We start from the raw sequence: 22,237 nt of genomic DNA on the forward strand, positions 1-22,237 counted from the left end.
CTATTGTATTCACCTCCCTAACCAACAAAGCTATTTCACCTCCTTTTCCATTCTGTCTATCCCTCCTGAATGTCGAGTAACCCTGAATGTTGAGCTCTCAGTCACGGTCCCCCCTGAAGCCATGTCTCTGTGATCCCGACTATGTTATAGTCATTAATAGCTATCTCTACATTCAGTTCCTCTACCTTATTATGAATGCATTCAGACACAAGGCCTTCAGACTTTCTTTAGCCACACAATTATCCCATTTATCTTTTGATTTTCACCCAGGTTTTACCTGCCTGACACTATTGCTTTTCACCTTACTACCTTTTGCTTCTATCCTCATTTTACACCCTTCTGTCCCATCCCCCTGCCACATTGGTTTAAACCTTCCCCAACAGCGCTAGCAAACAAACGCCCTAGAACATTGATCTCGGCCCTGCTCAGATGTAGATCATCCTTTTTGTACTGATCCCATCTGCCCCAGAACCGGTTCCAATGACCCAAGAATCTAAAACCTTCCCTCCTACACCACCATTCAAGCCACATATTAATTCTAACTATCCTGTTATTCCTACTCTGACTAGCTCATGGCACCGGTAGTAATCCAGAGATTATTATCTTTGAGGTCCTACTTCTTAACTTATTTCCTAACTCCCTAAATTCATCTTGCAGGATGCAGAGGTGCATGGGTTCAAGTTGCCACCCAGAAATCTGACGATAAAAGAAACGAAAGCAAATGCAGCAAGGCTGAGGTTTTGTTCGCTTTCTCCAGTGGATGCCAAAGATTTCATGGAACAATTTTCCATAGTGGTGTATTTATCTCTTGTATCCAGAGTAGTAGCAATCCCTCAAAAAATACAATAAAACAGATCTGATAAGCACAGTTGACTTACATTTGCCATAAAAACAGCTGGCATTGCTATATTACCACAGCAATTTTAATTCAAAGAAAAATTCAATAGCTATAAAATGTATTGGACATGTTGCTTTGTTGGGCCCACAACTACATCAGGCTGCTGTTCATTGACTACAGCTCAGCACTTAATACCATCATTGCAGTAAAATGAATAATCAAACTAAAGGATCTGGGACTCTGTCTGTCCCTCAGCAACTGGATCTTCGACTTCCTATCGGCAGACCCCAAAAAAGAGCAGATCAGCAACATCACCTCCTCTTCGCTGACTGTCAACATAGGGGTGCCCCAAGGCTGGGTGCTTAGTTCTTAGTTCAACTTGTGACAGGTGGTAGATATTGCCTACATGGACTTCACCAAGGATCATGGAAAAGTCTCACATTGCAGGCTGGGTAGGTAGCTTTCATCACATCAGATGCAGGGTCAAGTGACCATTTCATGCAAAACTTATTTGGTGGAAGGAGGTGAGGGTAGTAATGCAAGCTGCTCCTCAGATTGGAGGCCTGTCACCAGTGATGGGCCACAGGGAGGCCTGTCACTAGTGATGGGCCACAGGGAAGCCTGTCACCAGTGTTGGGCCACAGAGAGGCCTGTCACCAGTGTTGGGCCACAGCGAGGCCTGTCACCAGTGTTGGGCCACAGGGAGGCCTGTCACCAGGTGATGGGCCACAGAGAGGCCTGTCACCAGTGTTGGGCCACAGGGATTGGTGCTGGGTCCATTCGTTTATCATGATATTAATGATATGGATGAAGATGTCGGTGGCATGATTAGTAAGTCTGCAGATGACACCAAAATTGTGCTGAACAGTGAAGGCAATGTCTAACAGAGATCAATTGGGAAAGTGGAAAAATAAACAGCAGTTGGAATTTTACAAGGGCAAAATGACAGACACAGGACCCTGGGAGTAATAGGGGGCCAAGGACACATGTAGGCAGTGTGGTTGGGAAGGTACAGAGCACACTTCTGGTCAGGGCACTGAATACAGGAGTAGAGACAGCAGGTTATGATGCACAAAGTGTTGGTTATGTCATATAGATTGTGTGCAGTTCTGGTCAGCATGCTCAAGAATGTGATCCAGCTCTTGGGTGTGGAACATATTCACAAGGTGTTCCTGGAGTTGCAGTAATGTCAGCACTGTGACTGGGGAAACTTGCGAGAGCAAGGAATGGAGACAATGCACTCCTCTGCAGGGTCCTTCAGCCTTCTAATTACGCCAAAGGGTCTGCACAGGCTTAAAACCCTGTAGAAGGGACCAGCAGCATTTTTATAACATCACTAAACCCATGGGTTTTTGTGCCCAAATGGTGGTGCCTACTTCAGTATCCTGGACCAGGTGGGGTGCAGACTCCAGGAGAACAGCAGGATGGCACATAACACATAGAACAGAAAACATCTCACAACCCCCACCCCCGAGAAGAAGTTTGGGAGAGTCCCCCGCAGGGTTGGAGACCACAGTGCGGCTGAAGGATTCATATCAGGCCAGGGGCTGCTGGAAACTGGCACATGGGAACCAGGTATTGGGACCGCAATCCGTGAACAGAACTCCTGAAGGGCCTCAGAGGCTGACAGCTTCTTAATCATATTCAGAACCAGGGAACCGAGGAAGGAGACTCGGATGCCTGGAGCTCAGGTTCACTGCCGGTCCAAGCTACGGAGGTTACTGGAGCACAGAGGCAGCAGCATTCATGACACTTGATGTCTTGGAAGGAACTCTCTTTTGCTTCTCTTTCTCATCTTGATATGGGTGCTGGGCTAGTAGCACGTTTGTGTGTCTTTATGGGCAAACAAAAGTCAATACATTCTATGTGTTATGAATGTGACAGAACCTGTCCAGGATAAGGAGAGATTGGACAGACAGGGCCTATTTTATCTGGTGCAAAAGAGGAGGAGAGGCAACATGAGAAGTATAAATTCTGAGAATATCCACGGGCCAGGCAGTCAGAATCTAAACCTACAGGAGAATAGCTGAAGGTGAGAGTGAGCATTTTCAAAGGCGATCTGAGGGTAACTATTTCACACAAAGAGCAGTTAGTATCTGGAATCAGCTGTCAGAGAGGTGCTGTACACATCTGTACAGGAACAAGCAGGACATAGAGGGATATGGCAACAGTAGAGATGGGAATGTAGGAGCCGCTGGTTACCCGAGTGATCCAAGATGGGATGGTAAAACATCTGGTAGTGATCGAAGGCAGCTTTGGGCCTGTGCCAGGTTACAGTCACCGAGTCGTGAGAGATGTTACTGAAGGAAATGCCCCATGGTGGATCCAAAGCTGCAAAACAAGACAAGGTACAAATTGATCATAAAATGCAAGATACAGGAAAGTGACAGAGGAATCTGAATGAGAGATTACCTTAGAGTCAGCACAGAATCAGGCCCCTTGGATCAACTTGTCCAAGCCAACCAAGTGAGTCCCATTTGCCTGCATTTGGCCCATTAACTCTTTTCAATTCAAGTCCATGTCCAATTGTTCTTTAAACGTAACAGTTGTCCTCACTTCTACCACTTCCTCTGGCAGCTCACTCTACACACCCACTGCCCTCTGTGAAGAAGGTGTCCCTCAGATCCCTTTTAAATCTTTCCCATCTCAGCTCAAGATTCCCCTCCCCTGGATTAAAAGATGATTTACCTTATCTATGCCCCAAATATTGCCTCTATAATGTCACCCCTTTGCCTATTACTTTCCAGAAAGAAAAGACCCAGCCACACTCTTCTTATATTTCAAGGAAATCTGAAATAAAAACAAAAAATGCTGGAAATACCCATGCGAATCAAGGGGTCTGACCTGAAGCATCACTTCACCAGATGCTGCCTGCCTGACTTGCTGAGCGTTTCCAAAACTTTCTCTTTTTAGGCAGTAACAAAGTAAATAGGACAGAAGAATATCAGGATTAGGAGCAGGAGTCAGTCATCTGGCTTATTGAGTCTGCTGCATCATTCAATAAGATCATGGTTGATCTTACTGTGAAGTCATCTCAACCAACTTGCCTTTCCCCATAATCCTGAAATAATTATTTGAAAAATATTTTTTCAAAAATCTACTTGAGTCTTAAATACATTGCGAGTCAGCCTCTACTGCTTCCTTGGGCAGAGCAGTTCCTCCTCATCTTTGATCTATTTGCCTCGAATCTTGAGGCTCTGTCCCCTAGTTCTCACCTTATATGTTTCTGTAAGATCCCGCCCACCCCCCCCCCTCATCCTTTTAAGCTCCAACGAGTATAGCTCCAGGTCACTTTACACCATTGTCTATTAGGAGTTTGTATGCTTTCCCATGTCTGTGTGGGTTTCCTTTATGTGTTCTGGTTACTTCCTGCCCTCCAAAAACATATGAGGATTGTAGGTTAATTGATGTATTTGGGGGAGAACTAGCCTATAGGCCAGAAGGGCCTGTTACTGTGCTGCATGGGTGTCATTCTCCCCTAATTTCCAGAATCAACCTGGTGAACCTCCTCTGCACCACCCCCAAAGCCAGTATATACTTTCTTAAATAAGGAGACCAGAACTGCACACAGTATTCCAGATGTGGACTCACCAGTACCCCGCACAGTTCCAGCAGAACCCCCCTGCTTTTAAATTCAATCCCTGTAAACTAACTTTTTAATCATTCATGCACCAGCATTCCCAAGTCCTTTTGCACAATAGCAGGCTGCAATCTTTTACCATTTAAATATTAATCTGATTGACGATTTTTCCTTCCAAGGTGGATGACCTCACGTTTACCAACATCATCTGCCAGACATTTGCCCACCAACTTAATCTATCTATATCTCGCTGCAGACTCTCCACATCTTCTGCACAATTTACTTTTCCACTCAATTTAGAGTCATCAGTGAACTTAAATATGCAACACTCGGTCCCCTCTCCTGAATCGTTGAGATACATCATGACCAGATGTCGGCCCAGCATCTGCAGCACTCTGCTCATCAGTGATTGCCAACCAGAGAAACATCCATTAATGCCAACTCTCTGCCTTCCATTGGTTAACCAATCTTCTATTAATGCATACTCCATACATCCTGATCTTACGAAGAAGTCTTTGTGCAGCACCATAACAAACATCTTCTGGATATCCAGGTTTACAACATCAGCCTGTTCTGTTCAATCCACTGCAATCCATTTATCCTCAAAGAACTCTAGTACATTAGTTAAATATGACCTGCCCTTCCTAAATCCATGCTGTGTCTGGCTGAAGGGACAACTTTACTCCAAATGACTTGTTATTTCTTCCTTAATGATAGTTTCAAGCATTTCCCGACTACAAACATTAAGCTAACTGACCTGTAACTACCTGCCTTTTGTCTACTTCCTAGTTTAAACATTGTTGTGACATTTGCTGTCTTCCAAATGCCAGGACCATGCCAAAGTCCAGAGAATTTTGGGTAAATTACCACAAATATTTCTGGTATAACTTCTCCAATTTTTTTCAGTGTCCTGTGATGCATTCCTTCAGGACCAGAGACTTGTATAATTAAAGGCCCAGCAGTTTGCTCAACACTACCACTTTAATGATGGGAATTGTGTAGGGGTCCTGACCTTCCATCACTTCATAACACAGGTCTTTGACATGTTACCATGTATTCCACTATGAAGACTGACACAGTAGCCTTGACCATTTCCACATTACCCAAAATTAATTCCTCCTTCTCATCTTCCAAGAGGCCCATTTTTACTTTAACCGTGTTTTTTTCTTTCTATACATGAAAATGTTTATTACCTGCTTTTATATTCTGTATTAGTTTACTCGCATAATCTATCTTTTCTTTCTTTTATTACTTACGTGCTATCTTCTTATTGCTTTTAACATTTTCATACTACACTTGGCCTCGTTGTATGCATTAAGTTTTAATTCAATGCTATCCTTAACTTCTTTAGTTATCAATGGCCAGGTATCACACCCCTCACTGTCCTTGTTTTTAACTGGAATATACTTTTGTTGAACATTGTGATAAATCTCCACTGTTCCACCAAATTGCCATACAGGATATAGTTGGGAATTCACCTGTTCTTATATTCATGGTGGTTGGAACACTGTGTTTCGTCCCTTTAACAGCTGATATTCCTACACCATATTCAGTGCTTGGCAGTAAATCTGCAGGCAACATAGAGAGAGGAAAATTCAATATAGTTAACCATGTTATCACAAAAACACACAGATGGAAGAAATTTTGGGTAGGTTTAGAACACTATCAATTAAGGCAGAGAGCAAAAATATTTCAGATCAATGATCCTTCATCAGAATTGGTCAGTCACAGGCAAAACGAGACAAATGCAGTTGCGATAAAGCAGAACGGATGGAAAGGACAAGGCATGGACTGGGGGTAAACATGGAGTCTGCAAATGTAGAGCAACAATCAAGTAGTGGAGGAACTCAGTGGGCCAGACAACATTCAGAGAAGGCAAAGGTCAGTCAGCTTCTCAGGTGGAAAATTCAGTGGCCAGCCTCTTCACTGAAATGTCAACACCCTGTTCCTCTCCACAGATGCTGCATGACTTGCTGAGTTCCTTCAGCATTTTCTCTGTTGTACTAGTCCCCAGCATCTTCAGACTTCTTATTTACAGCCGGCCACTTCAATCCCACACCACTCCCACATTGACATGTCTGCCATTGGCTTCGTGTCCTGCCAGGATGAGACTGTGCATCAATTGGAGAAACCACATCTTTTATTTCATCTCAGCAGTTTCCAACCAGACTTCAAATTTCCATTCTCACCTTATAACCTTCCCCACTCACCACCCCGGATGCCATTTTCTCTCTGGCCCCACTCTTCCTCTTTCCACTCCCCACCCTTCCAACTTGTCTGTCACCCACAATGTCCTTCCTCCAGACATTTCCCCCAATCAGAGTATTTATTTCTCAACCCACTGCTCCCTCCCCATCTCCTTCTAGTTCTTTCCCCTCTCACCTGCGTTCACCTGCTATTTCCGAAGAAGGATAGTGGCTTGAAACAAATGCCTACTGCCTTCCACAGATGCGGCCTGACCTAATATTTTCTGACTTCAGTTTCAAGTGTTGGCAATTTTGATATCTCAAGAGATGAAGGTATTGGGGCAAAGGAGGGCCAGAAACTGAAAATTAAGACTGTTAGGGGGTTTCTTAACCACCCTATCAAGTTGTGCAGCAAACCTGAGGGATCTAAAGATTTGGACCCCAAAATTCATTTGATCCTCCACACTGGAAAGAATCCTGTCAACAAACACTCTGCCTTCAAGTTCAATCTTCCAAAGTGCAACGGTTCCATTTAACTCCATTTGCCACTTCTCCACCCAATTCCACATCCTGTCTCTATCCTGTTGTTATCTGCAACAATTTTCTACGTGATCCACAACGCCTCCAACCTTTGCATCATCTGAAAAAGTTCTGACCAACCCTTCTTCATCCAACCAGTTTGGATATCACAAAAAAATGGGTCCCAGAACAGATCCCTGCAGAATGCCACAAGTCACCAACCTCCAGGGAGAACACACTCCATCTACTGCCACCCTCTGTCTACTGTAAGCAAGCCAATTCGGAATCCACTCAACCAAATTTCCATGACTCCTATCCCTCATAACTTTCTGGATGAGATGCCAAGGGGAACTGATCAAGACTGATTGTGGAGAGGAGATATAGCCAATAGGGGGAGCTGAGACAACTGAGGTGTGACACTTACTCTTGCACCTCCTGCCTCACCACCACCCAGCGATCAGTACACCCCATCCGGCTGATGGTGACATTCCCTGACATCACTTCCAACCACTTTTACTGCATCAACTGCTAATGAAGGAGAGAAACCAAGCCTAGGTGAGGTGATAACAACAGGTTGCATGTCATTTAAGTCCTCCTTCCAATTCTCACACTGACCTGCCTGCCCTCTGTCATCCCCACTGCTGCACGAGACCAAATGCAAATGGAAAGAACACATTTCATGTTGTGTTAGTTATTTCGTAGTCCACGCTGCTGAAGATCCAGCTGCGCTGGGCGGGTCACATCTCCAGAATGGAGGACCATCGCCTTCCCAAGATCGTGTTCTATGGCGAGCTTTCCACTGGCCACTGAGACAGAGGTGCACCAAAGAAGAGGTACAAGGACTGCCTAAAGAAATCTCTTGGTGCCTGCCACATTGACCACCGCCAGTGGGCTGATATCGCCTCCAACCATGCATCTTGGCGCCTCACAGTTCGGCGGGCAGCAACCTCCTTTGAAGAAGACCGCAGAGCCCACCTCACTGACAAAAGGCCAAGGAGGAAAAACCCAACACCCAACCCCAACCCACCAATTTTCCCCTGCAACCGCTGCAACCGTGTCTGCCTGTCCCGCATCGGACTTGTCAGCCACAAACGAGCCTGCAGCTGACGTTGACATTTACCCCCTCCATAAATCTTCATCCGCGAAGCCAAGCCAAAGAACATGAACAATAAATCTTCACCTGCCCACCCAACTTTCTTTGATCACCTTCCCATCTCCTGCCACTCCTGTAACCCACCTGTCAGTCAAACCCTGAGTTTGACATGTTGAAATGACAGGCAAATAGCCTCATCATAGATCAAGGTCACTCCTCAGTCCTCTGCCCATCACCAGGCCCAATCCATCCCCAAGTGCCCACTCTAATGGTGTGTCAAATCTGCCAGCTGGCTAAGGTCTGGACACTTGAGAGACACAAATCTGGACTGATCTGTCTACCACATAGTCTCTTCAGTCTCTTGAAAAGTGGAGGCATCCACATGTTGTACCATAATCGCCGCCACTGTTCATCATCCCAGATGAGTTCCCACTGGGAATGTCCACAGAGTGGATGCCCATGTATCCCCAGCTCAACTCCTGCCATCGGCATTCACACCTCCATGGCATTGTCCTAATGGCCAGGGTTATGGACACCAGCTTGTCCAATTGTCTGGATCACTCTTTCCCCTCCTGGGAGATTGCCTTACCCATGGCGGAGTGGAGAGCAGTAGCTTACCATCATTGTTTACTGCCTCTCCAGTGGCTGGAACCAGCAGCAAACCAAACCTGCTGCTTCTTCACTGGGGTCAGGTGATCAAAGGGTCTTTCCCTCTGTATCAGTGAGGGGTCTATGGTTGGGATCTCGCACTTGGGGCCATCACTATCGGTTAAGGACATGACTTGTTCATGTTGACAGCTCACCCCATCAGGACCTTGCTTGGCCTGCACTGCGATGTACCATTTCCTCTTTACAATTGAGGACCATTGGTCATGGCCCTCCTTGTGGGTTACATCAGTGGACTTGACTCACCACATGATTAGATGATGTGGTCACATTATGATAGACTCAGTGGCTGTCTGGCACTCAGTAGCCAAGGCTTCCAGGTAAAGAATCCAAATTTATCATCATGAACGTGTCACCCTTGACCATACTTTCATTGTCTTCATCCCAGCATTCCTTTGGGGGAGTATTGGGTCGCAGCCTTTGGGAAAATTTTAGTCCAAAACCCCAGGGGAACCACTCAGCTACTCAGGTGGTGGTAGAAATCTGCAGTTCAAAGGGCAATCCACTCGGCCTGGGGGCTAATGGGAGAGCCTGTTCTGCTGCCCTGCCTTGAAAGTAGCCTGCTGGTCAGGACCCCAGTGAAACCCAGCCTTCTTCCAGGATCCATTGTACAAGGGGCACAGGATCATGTTCAGGTGCGGGATGTGTTGGCACCAGTATCCTAGCAACCATACAGATATGTCTCTCCCTTGGAGGTGGGGATTATGGAAATGAGGATTTTGTTCCTCTCCTTGTCAGGATCTCACTCTGGCCCACGTGCCATTGTATCCCCAGGACTGGATATTTTAGCTGGGACATTTTCTCTTCTCAAGGTTAATGAGCCATCACTGCACCTGGAAGGAAGTGACCACTACATCTTGGACCTGACCCACAACCTCCTGCGAGGAACCCTGGAGCAACAGGTCATTGATGTAATGTGACAGGGAGATGCCTGGTTCTAGTTGTATCCAGTGTTAGTATCTGGCTAGCAGACCATGGCACAACATAGGAATTACCCCAAGGAAAGGTGACAGAAGATGTACTGGTGATCATCCCACATAAAGGCAATCTGATCCTTTGACTCCAAACTAAGGGGAATGGCGAAGAAAGCATTAGCCAGGTCCATGACTGCACACTATTGCTTTCTCTTCTAACCACCTGTGTCCTTGATAAGGGTTGCCACATCTGCAATTGCTGCTGTAAGGCTGGGGAGGTGGGGGGTGGGGGGGGGGGGTCAGGGGACAAGTTTTCTACTATCATGAGCCACATGCTGTCCTTCTTCTGTACTGGCCATAAAACAGCAGGGTAGATTACCTTCTCCAACAATAGGGCAATCACTGCATCCCCTATCTCCCTCATTCCCCCAGGTACCGATACTCTCTGATACTGGGGGCGGAATCACCACAGCCTCCCACTTAGCTGACCAACCAGTACCCTCATTCAGAATATCTCAAATGCGAACAGCCCCTCAATAACCTTTAAGCACATTCATCCCAGGATTAACTCTGGGAATGATGCATCCGGGGCAAGCAGGGGCTATGGTTCCTCAGTGTAATGGCCACCTGGAGGATGATGGAAACTCCTAAACCCTCGATGAAAACCTGGGGTCACAGCCATGCATCATGGTTGCCTGGGATGATGGTGTGCTTAGCACCTGTGTCCTTCAGTGGCAGCCAATGCTGGACATTACCCTTTACCCAGTATACAGCCAATGGGATAGAGTGCCTTGGGTCTCTCGGCTGGAAAAGGGGCGCCGAACAAATCCACCTGGAGACCTGGCCCCATTCCTACAGCAACAGAGCAGAGGGTTGATCCCTGCTGCAGGGCCCCGATGGATGGGCCCAGGGACTCTGTGTGGTCTGGAGGGGGCACTGGTGTGGGGTCAGGCCAACCCTTGCCCTTAGGGGAACAGATCCCATCCCTCATTCGACTTCGCTGCATCATGATCTTGCTAGAAAACCAATAAGTCAGTTCATCAAGTCCCTCGCGACCCTTTCCTTCAGCAATACCAGGTACATGACTTTGGGCGGATTTCCCTATCCGCTGCCTTTTTTTCTCCCTTCCAGGCCCAAGCACATGCTCCACCCCCAAGTACTCCAGCCCTTCCAGCAGGTGGATGGTCTCTCTAACCATCTTCCTTGCTGTCGGTTTGGTGCAAGACAGTACTACCCTCTTCACATCAGGATGGGTGTCCTCCCTACCAGGGGAATAACTGCCATGGGAGCCATTATAAAGCCCGTGACTAGAGCCCACTCTCTAAGGCCCTTGTCCATCCTCGACCTTACAGCACTCTCCCCAGCACTGTAAATCCCATGCCAGCAAGGCAAGGAGGGCTACCTCACCCAGCCGGTCCCACAAGGATGCCTTGCCCTCAATGGCCTCGGATGGCATATGCAGGGTATAGTTGATGGATTGCTAATTGGACAACCCAGCCAGGTTACCTGCTTCCTGATGGAATAGGTTCACGTTAGTATTACATTCATCCTAGATCCAGAGCAGCCATGTGGCCAAGGCCTCACCTGGCTTCTGCCAGTAGTGATATCCCCAAACCAATCAGTTCCTGGTAGAGCTGGTCCAATTCTCAGTGGACTCACAGGGGCCTTGGGAATGACCTCCCATGACTCTCTGAGATTCTCCTCAATCCCAAATTGAAAGGGAGATGAGAGTCCCCCGTGCCTGTACAGGACCCCATGGTCATTGGTCTGGCTTCCAGAAGGGAGGAGGACAGGTGTAGCACTGCACTACTTCTTCGCTATCCATCCTGATGTCCCCATCCCCAACAACTTGTCAGCACCAACCCCACACAGCATCAGGCCTTGAACTTTGGGTCTGGCTGCCAGCTTGCCCAACAAGCCACTTCCAACTGCTACATCTTGACCACTCTGCATGCTAGTTTGGTGCCTTTATTCTCTAGCTCTCTGGCCCAGGTTTGTACATCCCGGACCACTCCACCCATATTGAAGCAATGCTGCTGTGGCATTTCCACTTCACCTTATAACTGGATGATTTCCTGTCCCTTTCTCCCCAATGCTTCATGTTGGTCCCTCAGTAAGCCTGCCAGCAACCAAAAGGCACCTCTCTGGCTCCCTTTACTTTCCAGGAATCCTGATTCTTTGATGAGGGACACAAGATGATGCCCAATCTTCTCCCCTTACAAGTCCAGGCTATCTGACCACTTCACTGGCTTGCCACGGTCTGCCAGCAGGCTGGCCAGACTGCTGAATCCAGCACAATCATTGGTATACTCAGAGCTCTATCCCCAATGCACAAGGAGCTCTGTTCCTTGATGTGCTATCAATAATTCCAAAGACTAGAAGTTACCAGACTGTTAAAGCTTTTATTACCATAAACAGACAACCTGTCTCATGTTGCTGACCCGAGACTGTTTTGGGGAGGGGTTATGGTGTTGCCACCTTTATTAGGCGAATCAGAGGGAGGAGCCACAGGTACAATCACCAAGGGGCAGACCAGCCATACACATACAAACAGTACAGTTCCACCACATTCCTCAACATTGCAACAACCCACTTGCTTGGCTGTTACTCCTTGAACCCTACTCGCAGCACCAATTCGTGGTGGGGAACAAGTTCGTATGGTTCAAAGAGTGACAGCTCTGCACGAGGTAATATTAAACTGTGAACTTAATTTATAGTGGAATGCAAATACACAATAGGAGACATATACACTCGCATGCAGAATGAGTTTGCTATAATGCAAGTTAACTTAACAACAAAGTCACAACTAAAGATTAAAACAAACAATACCTGCCACCGCCCTTCTGACAAGCAAGCATGTTACTCAACTTTTGAATCTATTTAAAAGTTAGGTCAGATGATCCACAGTGCTTCCCTTTGAGGTGTATGCATAAGAGAGCTCTTACCCATCCACACACCTCATAGTTAATTAGTTCTCCAGCACTATTCGTGATCCCCAGTCTGAATGGTTTGGGTAGTTACCTCAGCAAGAAGGTCAAAGAAGAGAGTGGCTGAACCATACAATCGGGATTCATACCCAGCACCTGGAGGATGGCCCAGGGACTGGCTCATGTGACTCCAGGTGCCCAATTATAAGTTGGTATTGGCTGTGGGTGGGTCTGCTATTCAATGACCCAGAGGCAGTGGCCATCAACATCGTTCTTTCTTGTCTGACCAGTAAGGGAACCCTCCGTGTTACAAACACAAATGGAAAAAACACATCTCAAGTTCTGTTTGGTTATGTTGCAGCACAAAAACATGAACAATGAATCCACCCCCCCCAGCTTTCTTTGTTCACCTTCCCATCCACTGCCACTATTGGTTCTACCAGTAATCTACCAGCCTAGGGTTCTTCTCACTCTGTGACCCCTTATTCCAGATTTTCCCAAAGGATATAACATCCTCTCTGCATCCACCCTGTCAAGAACCTCAGGATCTATTTTGTTTCAATCATGTTCCAAGCTCCTGCAAATACACACCATGCTTGTCAGTCATTGGGATGGCACAGTTAGCGTTACAGTTAGTGCAACTCTATTACAGGGTCAACGACCCGGGTTTGAATCAGCTGCTCTTTGTAAGGAGTTTGTGCATTCTCCCTGTGAACTGCATCGGTCTCCTTGGGTGCTCCAGTTTGCTCCCACCCTCGTACAGGGTTGTAAGTTAACTGAATGTAATTCAGCAGCATGAGTCTCATAGCCGGAATTGGCTTCTACCATGTTCAAATAAAGATCAATTAAAACCCATCCATTCCAGTTGGTCATCTATGGAACTTGTTTTGAATTGCTCCCAGTTGATTTGGACCATTCTTTAAATTGAGACCAACGCAGTAATCTTTACAGTGCCCTATCAATTCCAGCAACACCGCAGTTAGTATCGTCACCATCTGTACCACTTCCATGTGCACCCCTGATATCAGCAGCAGGAACTACCATAGCTTCCACGGTCTGATGAACAATCAGCTAGAAATACAGTCTTCCTTTCCTGCCTGTGATGCTGCCTGGCCTGTCAAGTATTTTCTGCTTTTTTTTCCACCAGCAGTACCAAGCATGCCCACGTCCAAACCATTCCATTCATTGGCCACACATATCATACCACCACGACGATTAACACTGTAAAAATCCCGGCACCCTTCTTTCCCAGCTGTATTCATTATTGATACCATATTTAATGTTAAACCATGAAGACAATGACCTGCCATCTGCAGTTCTCGTCCAATAGCTGCAGACTTTAGTCTCTCTGTCCCACGGAACCAAGGGTCAGAGTTCCATGTTGTGCTAGATGATCTGCAACTCACCTGTCATTGTAATCTTGCTTGTAGGCCCAACATTTTGAGGCACAATCAGTTCATGGTACTGTCCTCCAGCCAATGTGTTGTAGACCACCCTGTATTCATCTATGTCAGCTTGACTGTTGTCCCATTCCAACTCCAGCTGGTTGTACCTTCGAGTCACCACACGGAGGTTTTTGGGACCATCAATCTCTGTAAGTGAAGCACATTTACTTGCACAGCAGACCCAGGCAGAGGACAATGCAGCTACCCTGTGAACTATGACATGGTCTGACATCATATACCAGCACCCTCAGCTCCAATGCCAGCTGCTGCTGCCAACATGTCAGTATTACCTTCTTCATTGATCTCCTACCACTGCTCCATCAGAAATGACCATTTTGAACATGCCCTTCCCTCCTGAGGGAGCTCTGTCTCCTTTACCCTTTTCTCTTTCGTTGTTTTCAGTTTCTCGGTGATTAAGGTTGACATCTCTTCCGCACGACGAAGGTTGTCTCATCTTAAACTGATCCAATTCTCATCAAAATTCAACAACTTGAAGTTCAAGCTGTGCCTCTTCCCACAGATGCTGACTGACTGCAAAGTGTTTTCAGCATTATCTGTCTTATTTCAAATTTCCAGATCTGCAGTTTTTGGCATTTAGGCTCAATGTGTTGTCCTCACAGGACTGCGTATGAAAAAGACTGTGAGCAAAAGGAGGGAAGTGAGCAACAAAGCAGGGATGATTGGCAGCTGCCACCGCAGGGGATGAAGTTTAGAGAGAGCCAAATATTCTTCCAGTGTGGGGCATTTACCTGAGGACAGTGGACAGCTTTGGTCCATGGGTTTAAAAGATACCCTTGTGTTACTGGCGGTCCAGGGATGAGAAGACTGGTTTGTTATGAAAAGGGTAAAAGTGTGAGTCTGCATCCTCTGGAGTTCAGATTAATGTGGGATGAGCTTATTAAAACAATAATTGTCTTGTGATTATTTGTGGAGGTTAAACAGGCACATCCCACCATACTAACCCTCTCCCCACTCATCCCCTCATAATGGACTCGCCCACCCTTAAAAATGGACCTAAGCCTTCATCACACACTACCCCATAATGGGCCCAACCCTCCTCATCCACCATCCCCTTCTCAACCTCATCTCATAATGGTTCTATCCCTGCTCACAATGGGTTATCCCCTCCTCATCCACTCCCCTCACAACAGGTCTACCCCTCCACACCCCCTCCCTCATAACACGTCTACTCCATCCTCAATCCCCTACCTCACAACAGGTCTAACCCCTCCTCACTCCCCTCCCTCGCAACAGTTCTACCCCCCTCCTCACTCACCTCCACAACAGGTCTACCCCCTCCTCACTCCCCCTCACAACCGGTCTACCTCCTCCCTCACAACAGGTCTACCTCCTCCTCGCACCCCTCCCTCACAACAGGTCTCCCCCCTCCCTCACAGCAGGTCTACCCTCTCCTCACTCCCCTCCCTCACAACATGTCTAACCCCCTCCTTTCTCCCCTCCCTCACAACAGGTCTACCCCTTCCTCACCCCCATCCTTCACAACAGGTCTACCCCCCTCCTCACTCCCCTCCCTCACAACAGGTCTAAGCCCCTCCTCATCCCCATCCCTCACAACAGGCCTATCCCCTACTTATTCACACCATCTGACAACAGTCCACCCCCCTGAAAATGGGTCTACTCCCTCTCACATCCTTCGCAAAGTGTCCACACCTTCCTCACTCACCACCCCTCACAATGGGTCCATCTGCTGCTCCCTCACCACCGCCCTCCTCACCCATGCTCTCACAAACGTTCCACCGCTCGAGGGCTTACCTTCCATTCATCCTCCCAATGCCCCCATGAGGGGCCCTCTCTCTCCTCACCCACCTCAAATCAACATCCCCCCCCTCATGAGGGGTCCACTCCCTCTTTACGTATTTCCCCACCTGACTACAAACACACCCCCCTCCTCAACCATTCCCCATCCCCACCCACCCCTCCCTCACAATGCTCTCCCTGATGAGGTGGCCCATCCTCATGCTGCCCACACCCCTCATGAAGAGTCGACCCTCCTCCTTCACGCACCCAACCCACGTCGGGAAGGTTTGGAGAGTCATGGGTCAGATGGGGCTATGGGCTGAAGGACCCACCTCCATTCTGTCTCGTTGCATAACCAACAGATGCTGAAGGTTAATATGGAGAGTGCAGGTACTGCCCGAACTGCAGCAACACACAGGGCACTGGAATGTTTCAGCAGGTCAGTCATCATTTCAGGCCATGACCAATCATCAAGACCAGCAAGAAATGGGTGAACACCATAATCATAGGATGGGAGGAGGGAGGAGGAAGCAGTTGATTGGTGGATACATGTGGGAGAGGGAAGAACTGGGTAAAAATAAAAAGTTGGGAGGCGATAGAAGAAAGTGACAGAGGGCTGCAGAAGGAGGACTCAGGGAAGGAAGGAAAGGAGGTAGGGGCCTGGATAGAGGTAGGTTAGGAAGAAGGGAAAGAAGAGGAAAGGAGGAGAAGGAATGAAGCCAGGGAGATCAGGGTCAGGGACTGTGACAAGCCTTCCCTCAGTTCTTCCAATGTATCAAATTATCGCTGGGCTGTGACTTGTGTTGTGTATATGTTAACTGTAACTATTCATACCCTCCTATCTATACTATCCCTTACATTTTACTAAAATGGGAGCTTGTAATAGATTGTCCTGGAAGGGGATAGGTATGTAAAAGGTTGTTATGTGGAAGGACAACTAATTTCATTTGAACAGTTAAAAAATAGATATTCTTAACAACACAATCTTCTTCCACTTTCAATTAAGAGCTTCTTTCAGGGATGAATTAGGACCGGCCATGATGTTACCAGAGGGCAGTGAAATGGAGATTCTGATTCGAAGGGGAAAAAGGAAGTTTACATCAATAATGTATTCCTTACACCAATCGGACACTCCTTAGCGGGAGTTATATAAATCAAAAGCAAGATAGGAATCAGACTTGAATAAAAACTGGTCTTATTTATGTCAGGACAGCATGACCAATGCAATAAATTTGGTGCAATGTAACTTTTTGCATCAGCTATATCTTACCCTGCAGAAATTATATAAATTAAATTCTAATATATTATCAGATACATGTTTTAGATGCGGTGAAGAAACAGGAACCTTTTTACATATCACCTGGTCATGCTCTAAAATGAAATCTTTTTGGGAAAATCTATTAGACCAAATTGTTGGGAAACAATTGCCACAAAGTCCAGAATTGTTGCTCTTAGGAAATATTGTGGAAATAAGACTTAAAATGAGGCTGTTCAAGTACCAATTAGAATTTCTTAAAATTACATTGGCGGTGGCCAGGAAATGTATTGCAGTTTCTTGGAAGTCTGATTCCCTTCTGGACGTAGCCCAATGGAGTGCAAAAATACATAGTTGTGTCCCCTTGGAGAAAATTACTTATAATTTAAGGAAAATGTATAACATGTTTTTGCAGGTATTGAAGCCATACTTGCAGAACACAGGGTTGAATATTTAGGGAGACATTGTGTTCCTGAGTTCTACATCCTTGTTCTTTCCCTTATCTGAGATCTAGGTAAGAATAGACCCTCTGAAGATCTCAGATCCAAATAGTTCCTCTTTCTTTCTTCCTCTTTCTTGCTTTTCTGCTTCTTTCTCTCTTATCTATTTTCTCTTTCCTTTCTTTTTCTCTATCTCGGGGTTTTGTTTGGTGGGGGGGGAGAGGGGATGGATCTGTATGGAAATATGAACAACCTGTGTCATTGATTTATTTTTCATTTCAATCTATGTATTTGGGTAATGATTAATTCTTGATACATCTTTGACCACAAAATTAAAACAAAGTAGTCAAAAAAAAATGTAATGGAGGAAGCACTGAGAAGCCTTGCCTATGTCGGCCTGCTATGTGGATTGCTCCACATGGCCAACGAAAAGGCAAGCATAGCTGGGACCCATGAATGTAGCCATAGCAATGAAGGTTTCTGGCCTGAAATGTTGATCATTCCATGTCTGCCAATAAATACAATAGTCAGATGTAGATTGAAGCCTTGTCTGAACTGTGACCTGCAAACTGAAGGATGAATTGCTTTGGAATAAATCTAAAGTATGTAATTGAGATGTTTCCACTTGTGGAAGAGTCTCAAATGAGGGGGCATGGTGATGTCACAGTTATACAGCACAGAATCTGGCCATTTCATTAAGGTGAGAGGGAAGAGATCCAAGAGGGACCTGAGGGCCAACTTCATCATTCAGCTGTAAAAGCGAGCGCAGTTCAGCAGATATTTGGTCAGATATACAATGGAAAGGATTTAGAAAAATGAGGACTAAATATAGGTAAATGGAACTATCCCAGAATGGCAGGTGGGTTGGCATGTTCAAGTTGGGCCAAAGGGCCATGTCTCTGTGAACCATGACGTATCATCTGCACTAATCCCATTAATCAGAGTTAGGTGTGCAGCCCATTAATCAGAGTTAGGTGTGCAGCCCACTAGGTCTTGGTGATTCAAATACTCGCCCAAATGCTTCACCACTTTCTCAGGCAGTGCAATCCAATCTAACCACTTGAAGTGAAGAATATTCTTCCTCAGATCCCTTTTCAATCTTTTAGCCCTCAACCCTTCAACCTTTGCCTTCTGGCCTGAGACACACCTCTTGCACAGGGAAAAGTTTATTGTTTCCTACCCTATAAAGGCTCAGAATTTTGAGTTCTTCTTCAGCCTCTTCCCCTTCAAGAAAAACAAAGCCAATCTGTCCCGTCTCTTCATAAAAGCAAAGCAACATCCTGATGAATCTTGTTTGAAGTGCGATCATGCCCTCTGCAGTTTGGCAACCAGAATTGCACACAACACACCATCAGTACACATTTCTTCCCTGTGCTGGCATCTTTCAGGATCTCTCAATGTGCACCAGGTCTCACTCTCCCTCAAAACCTGGGGGTTCTCCCATTCATAGTAGGCATCCTACCCTTGTTATAGCTGATTAAATGCAGCACCTCATACTTAACAAGATCAATTTCCATTTACCAAATGATCAATATCATCCTTTAAACCTCTAATTATCACTTTGCTTTGTATCCCATTGGTTCTGATCTTTTGGACGAGCTTTCCAATGGGACCTCATCAAAAATTATAATGAATTCCACTTCAGTCACATCAACTCCACTGTCTTGGTCAATATATTTATTTTCTCTTCAAAAATTAGTTAAATTAGACAGCTTGGTGACTTTTGTTGCCTTTTCAAGAGTTGATTAATCTTTTCACACCAAGACAATTCTAATTCAGATTGGGGAAGTAAAATCCACAATGAGAATGTGGAATAAAATAACAGGGAAATCCTGTTTCCTTATTCAGACACAGACTTGTACAAAGGTGATTTATAATTCAAACCTTCAGTCAGAAACCAGCACAGTCATGCAAAGATGGAGGCAATAGTGGAGTCTTTCATCTCTCTGCACACACTCATGGATGCCAACAGCACATAGACACATGCACACTCAAGCACAGATTAATCAGCACCTTTACCTGTGGTGAAGGTGATAGTGGCAGGCTGGCTTTGCCTGTGCTCCTTGATACCAGCGATTGACACCTGATACTGTGAGGCAGGTCTCAGGTCCTGTAGAGTGTACTGAGTCAATGTGGATGGGAGTCTCAGCATTGTCTTGTCATGGGTTCCATTGGCTAGTTCATAGGACAGGAGGATGTGGTCGATATCAGCTCTGGGAGGTGCCCATTCCACAAAAACAAAAGTATCAGCGACCTCCCTGATGGTGATGTGAGTCGGTCTGTCAATCACTGAAAGGTAAATGAGGAGCTTCATTCAACACAATTTTAGATGTTGTGGCAATCACATGCAGGTCCCAGGTAAGACTCCTGGCAAATGTGACCTGTGATTAGCTTAGACGGATGGCTCACTCTGGTTCTCAAATCACTCCCGGCACAACCTGTCCCATTCTAACTGCATGGACCACAACTGAGTGACTCCTTTACAGAGTCATCTGAGAATCAAACCCTATGTTGAACTGAAGGAGGCTGATGGATTTCCCACTCTGAAAATTAATTATCCAACAATCTGACAGCTCCATAAAAATTAAAACTCCAGAACACTTTGGTAGATCCTGAATAAATGTAATTATTTTTTATTAATAGCTTTATTTAGCATTTTAAAGATTCAAAACTTTTATTTTATCCATGGGAAATGTCTTTAATACAGAAAACAAATACTGGCAGAATTTTTTTTAGATGTTGTGGAATCAATTGTACCCTTGTATTTGTTCTTCCCCATTGACTTCAATTTTTTTCATTTTTCAAATGTTAAAAGGAAAATATTGAAGATTATTTTAAAAAAAAAACTTGCTGAACAATTTCCAAACAGGTCCTTTGTTAAGTTCTAAAATTCATAACTGTTTCTCACAGAATCTTCCATCCATTGCGCCTTTTGAATCAGTGGACAAACATCAACAATCCACCCGCTGTCTGCTACTTCTTCTGTAGAGAACGAAGGTGCAAATGTTCCAACGGATCACATCATCAATTCCCTCCCTTGCTTCTCTTAGCATCCTGTTATAGTCCCATCAGGCCCTGGAGATTCACTAGCATTAGCGTTCTCTAGTGTTTCCAGCACTTCCTCCTTTTCGATACAAACATACTCCAGAATGTCAATATTTCTCTCCCCTCACTCTGCAGCCTCCACATCATTATTACTGGTGAATACCCTCAAGTTAAACAAAAAAAATATGCAGATGCGGGGGTCAAGTGCAAGACACAAATGCATTGGAGAAACTCAGCAGGTCATGCAGCATCCATAGAAAGGGTAACTGACATTCATGCCTGAGACCTTCATCAGGAATGGTGAATACCCTCAAGTAGTACGCGTATGGACCATCGTATCTCCCACATTTTGCTTAGCTGCCCTGTTCTCAGTTACTTGGAAAAGGTTTTAACATTCTCCTTAATCTCACTTGTTAAGATCACTTCCTGATTCCATTTGGTTCTAATTTAAAAAAAAATTCTCAACAACATTCCCTGCAAACTTTGAAGGAGTCATTCAGTGCCAATTTCCTTTGCTTCATTCTTTCACTCATCATCCTTTGTTGGCCAGCATTATGTCAATTCACCCTCATTGCCTCTTACCCTGACTTTCAATTCTCACCCTCTCACTTTTCCAGCCTTGATGGTTTGTAAACAGCTTCTTTCTTAGCATTTTTTAATTACATGCACTCAGAGATCTATTTCTCTTTCATCCTTTACTCCATTCCAATATAAATACAATATATGCATCTGGGAAGAGAGCCACAGGATTTAGATGAGAAACTGCATTATTTATCCAGTTGGTGTTGCAGGTCAGTGACTGCGGGACAATCACTGCATACATTGGTTGGGGGGAGTTGAATGTTTTGTGTGTTTAATGAGCTGCTGACAAAGTGAGCTGCTGTTTCTGGGATGATGCTGAGATTCTGACGTATTTGTGAAGTTGTAATCATTCATGCAAGTGGAGATTGTCCGTCACACTCTTGATGAGAATTTAGCAAAACAAGAAAGTGCAGACGCTGGGATTGTAGTGCAATACTACTGCAGAAATTCAGCAGGTCACACAACATCTATAGGAAGTAAAAGAAGAGCCAACGGTTTAGGCCTGAGCCCTTCAGTAAGATATGAGCAAATAAAACCTGAATAAAAAGGAGGGGGGAGGAGGAAGAAGGGGCAAGAAGAGGAATACAGGAAAAGAGATATGGGGTAATAGGTGGATATGGTGGGAGGGTAGGAGAAAATGGCAGGGGAATAATGGGGAGGAGGCAGCTCTGAATGGAGGAGAAAAGAGGGGAGCTGGAGGAAAGGAGACAGAGGAAAAGGGAAAGAGCTAGAGTTGATGCATTCTGATCAGAAAGTACCCAGATGGAATATTTGGTGTTGTTCTCCAATTTGCGAGTAGCCACAGTGCATGAGGTCATGGATGGATATGTTAACGTGGGAATGGTGTGTGGAATTAACATAGTGGGCCTCTGGGAGGACTGTGTGATTGCAGCGGACTGCGTGAACGTGCTCAACGAAATGATCTCCCAGTCTGCATCCAGTATCTTCAATGCAGAGGAAGGCACAACGGGAACATTGGATACCAATGA

At 45.7% G+C, this 22,237-nt stretch overlaps 1 protein-coding gene across 2 annotated transcripts in view; it reads right to left on the bottom strand.

The window, feature by feature from the left end:
* tnr (tenascin R (restrictin, janusin)) overlaps positions 1-22,237 on the bottom strand; it is a 100,467-nt gene that overhangs the window by 56,299 nt on the left and 21,931 nt on the right. For both annotated transcript variants that reach the window (XM_069937534.1, XM_069937532.1), the window contains 4 exons: positions 19,641-19,910; positions 14,130-14,315; positions 5,897-5,986; positions 3,041-3,169 (listed from right to left, as the gene is read on the bottom strand). In XM_069937534.1, the coding sequence (XP_069793635.1) occupies positions 3,041-3,169; positions 5,897-5,986; positions 14,130-14,315; positions 19,641-19,910 (675 nt within the window). The remainder of the gene's footprint in view (positions 1-3,040; positions 3,170-5,896; positions 5,987-14,129; positions 14,316-19,640; positions 19,911-22,237) is intronic.

Source organism: Narcine bancroftii, chromosome 5, assembly GCF_036971445.1.
Source record: "Narcine bancroftii isolate sNarBan1 chromosome 5, sNarBan1.hap1, whole genome shotgun sequence".
Lineage (NCBI taxonomy): Eukaryota > Metazoa > Chordata > Chondrichthyes > Torpediniformes > Narcinidae > Narcine > Narcine bancroftii.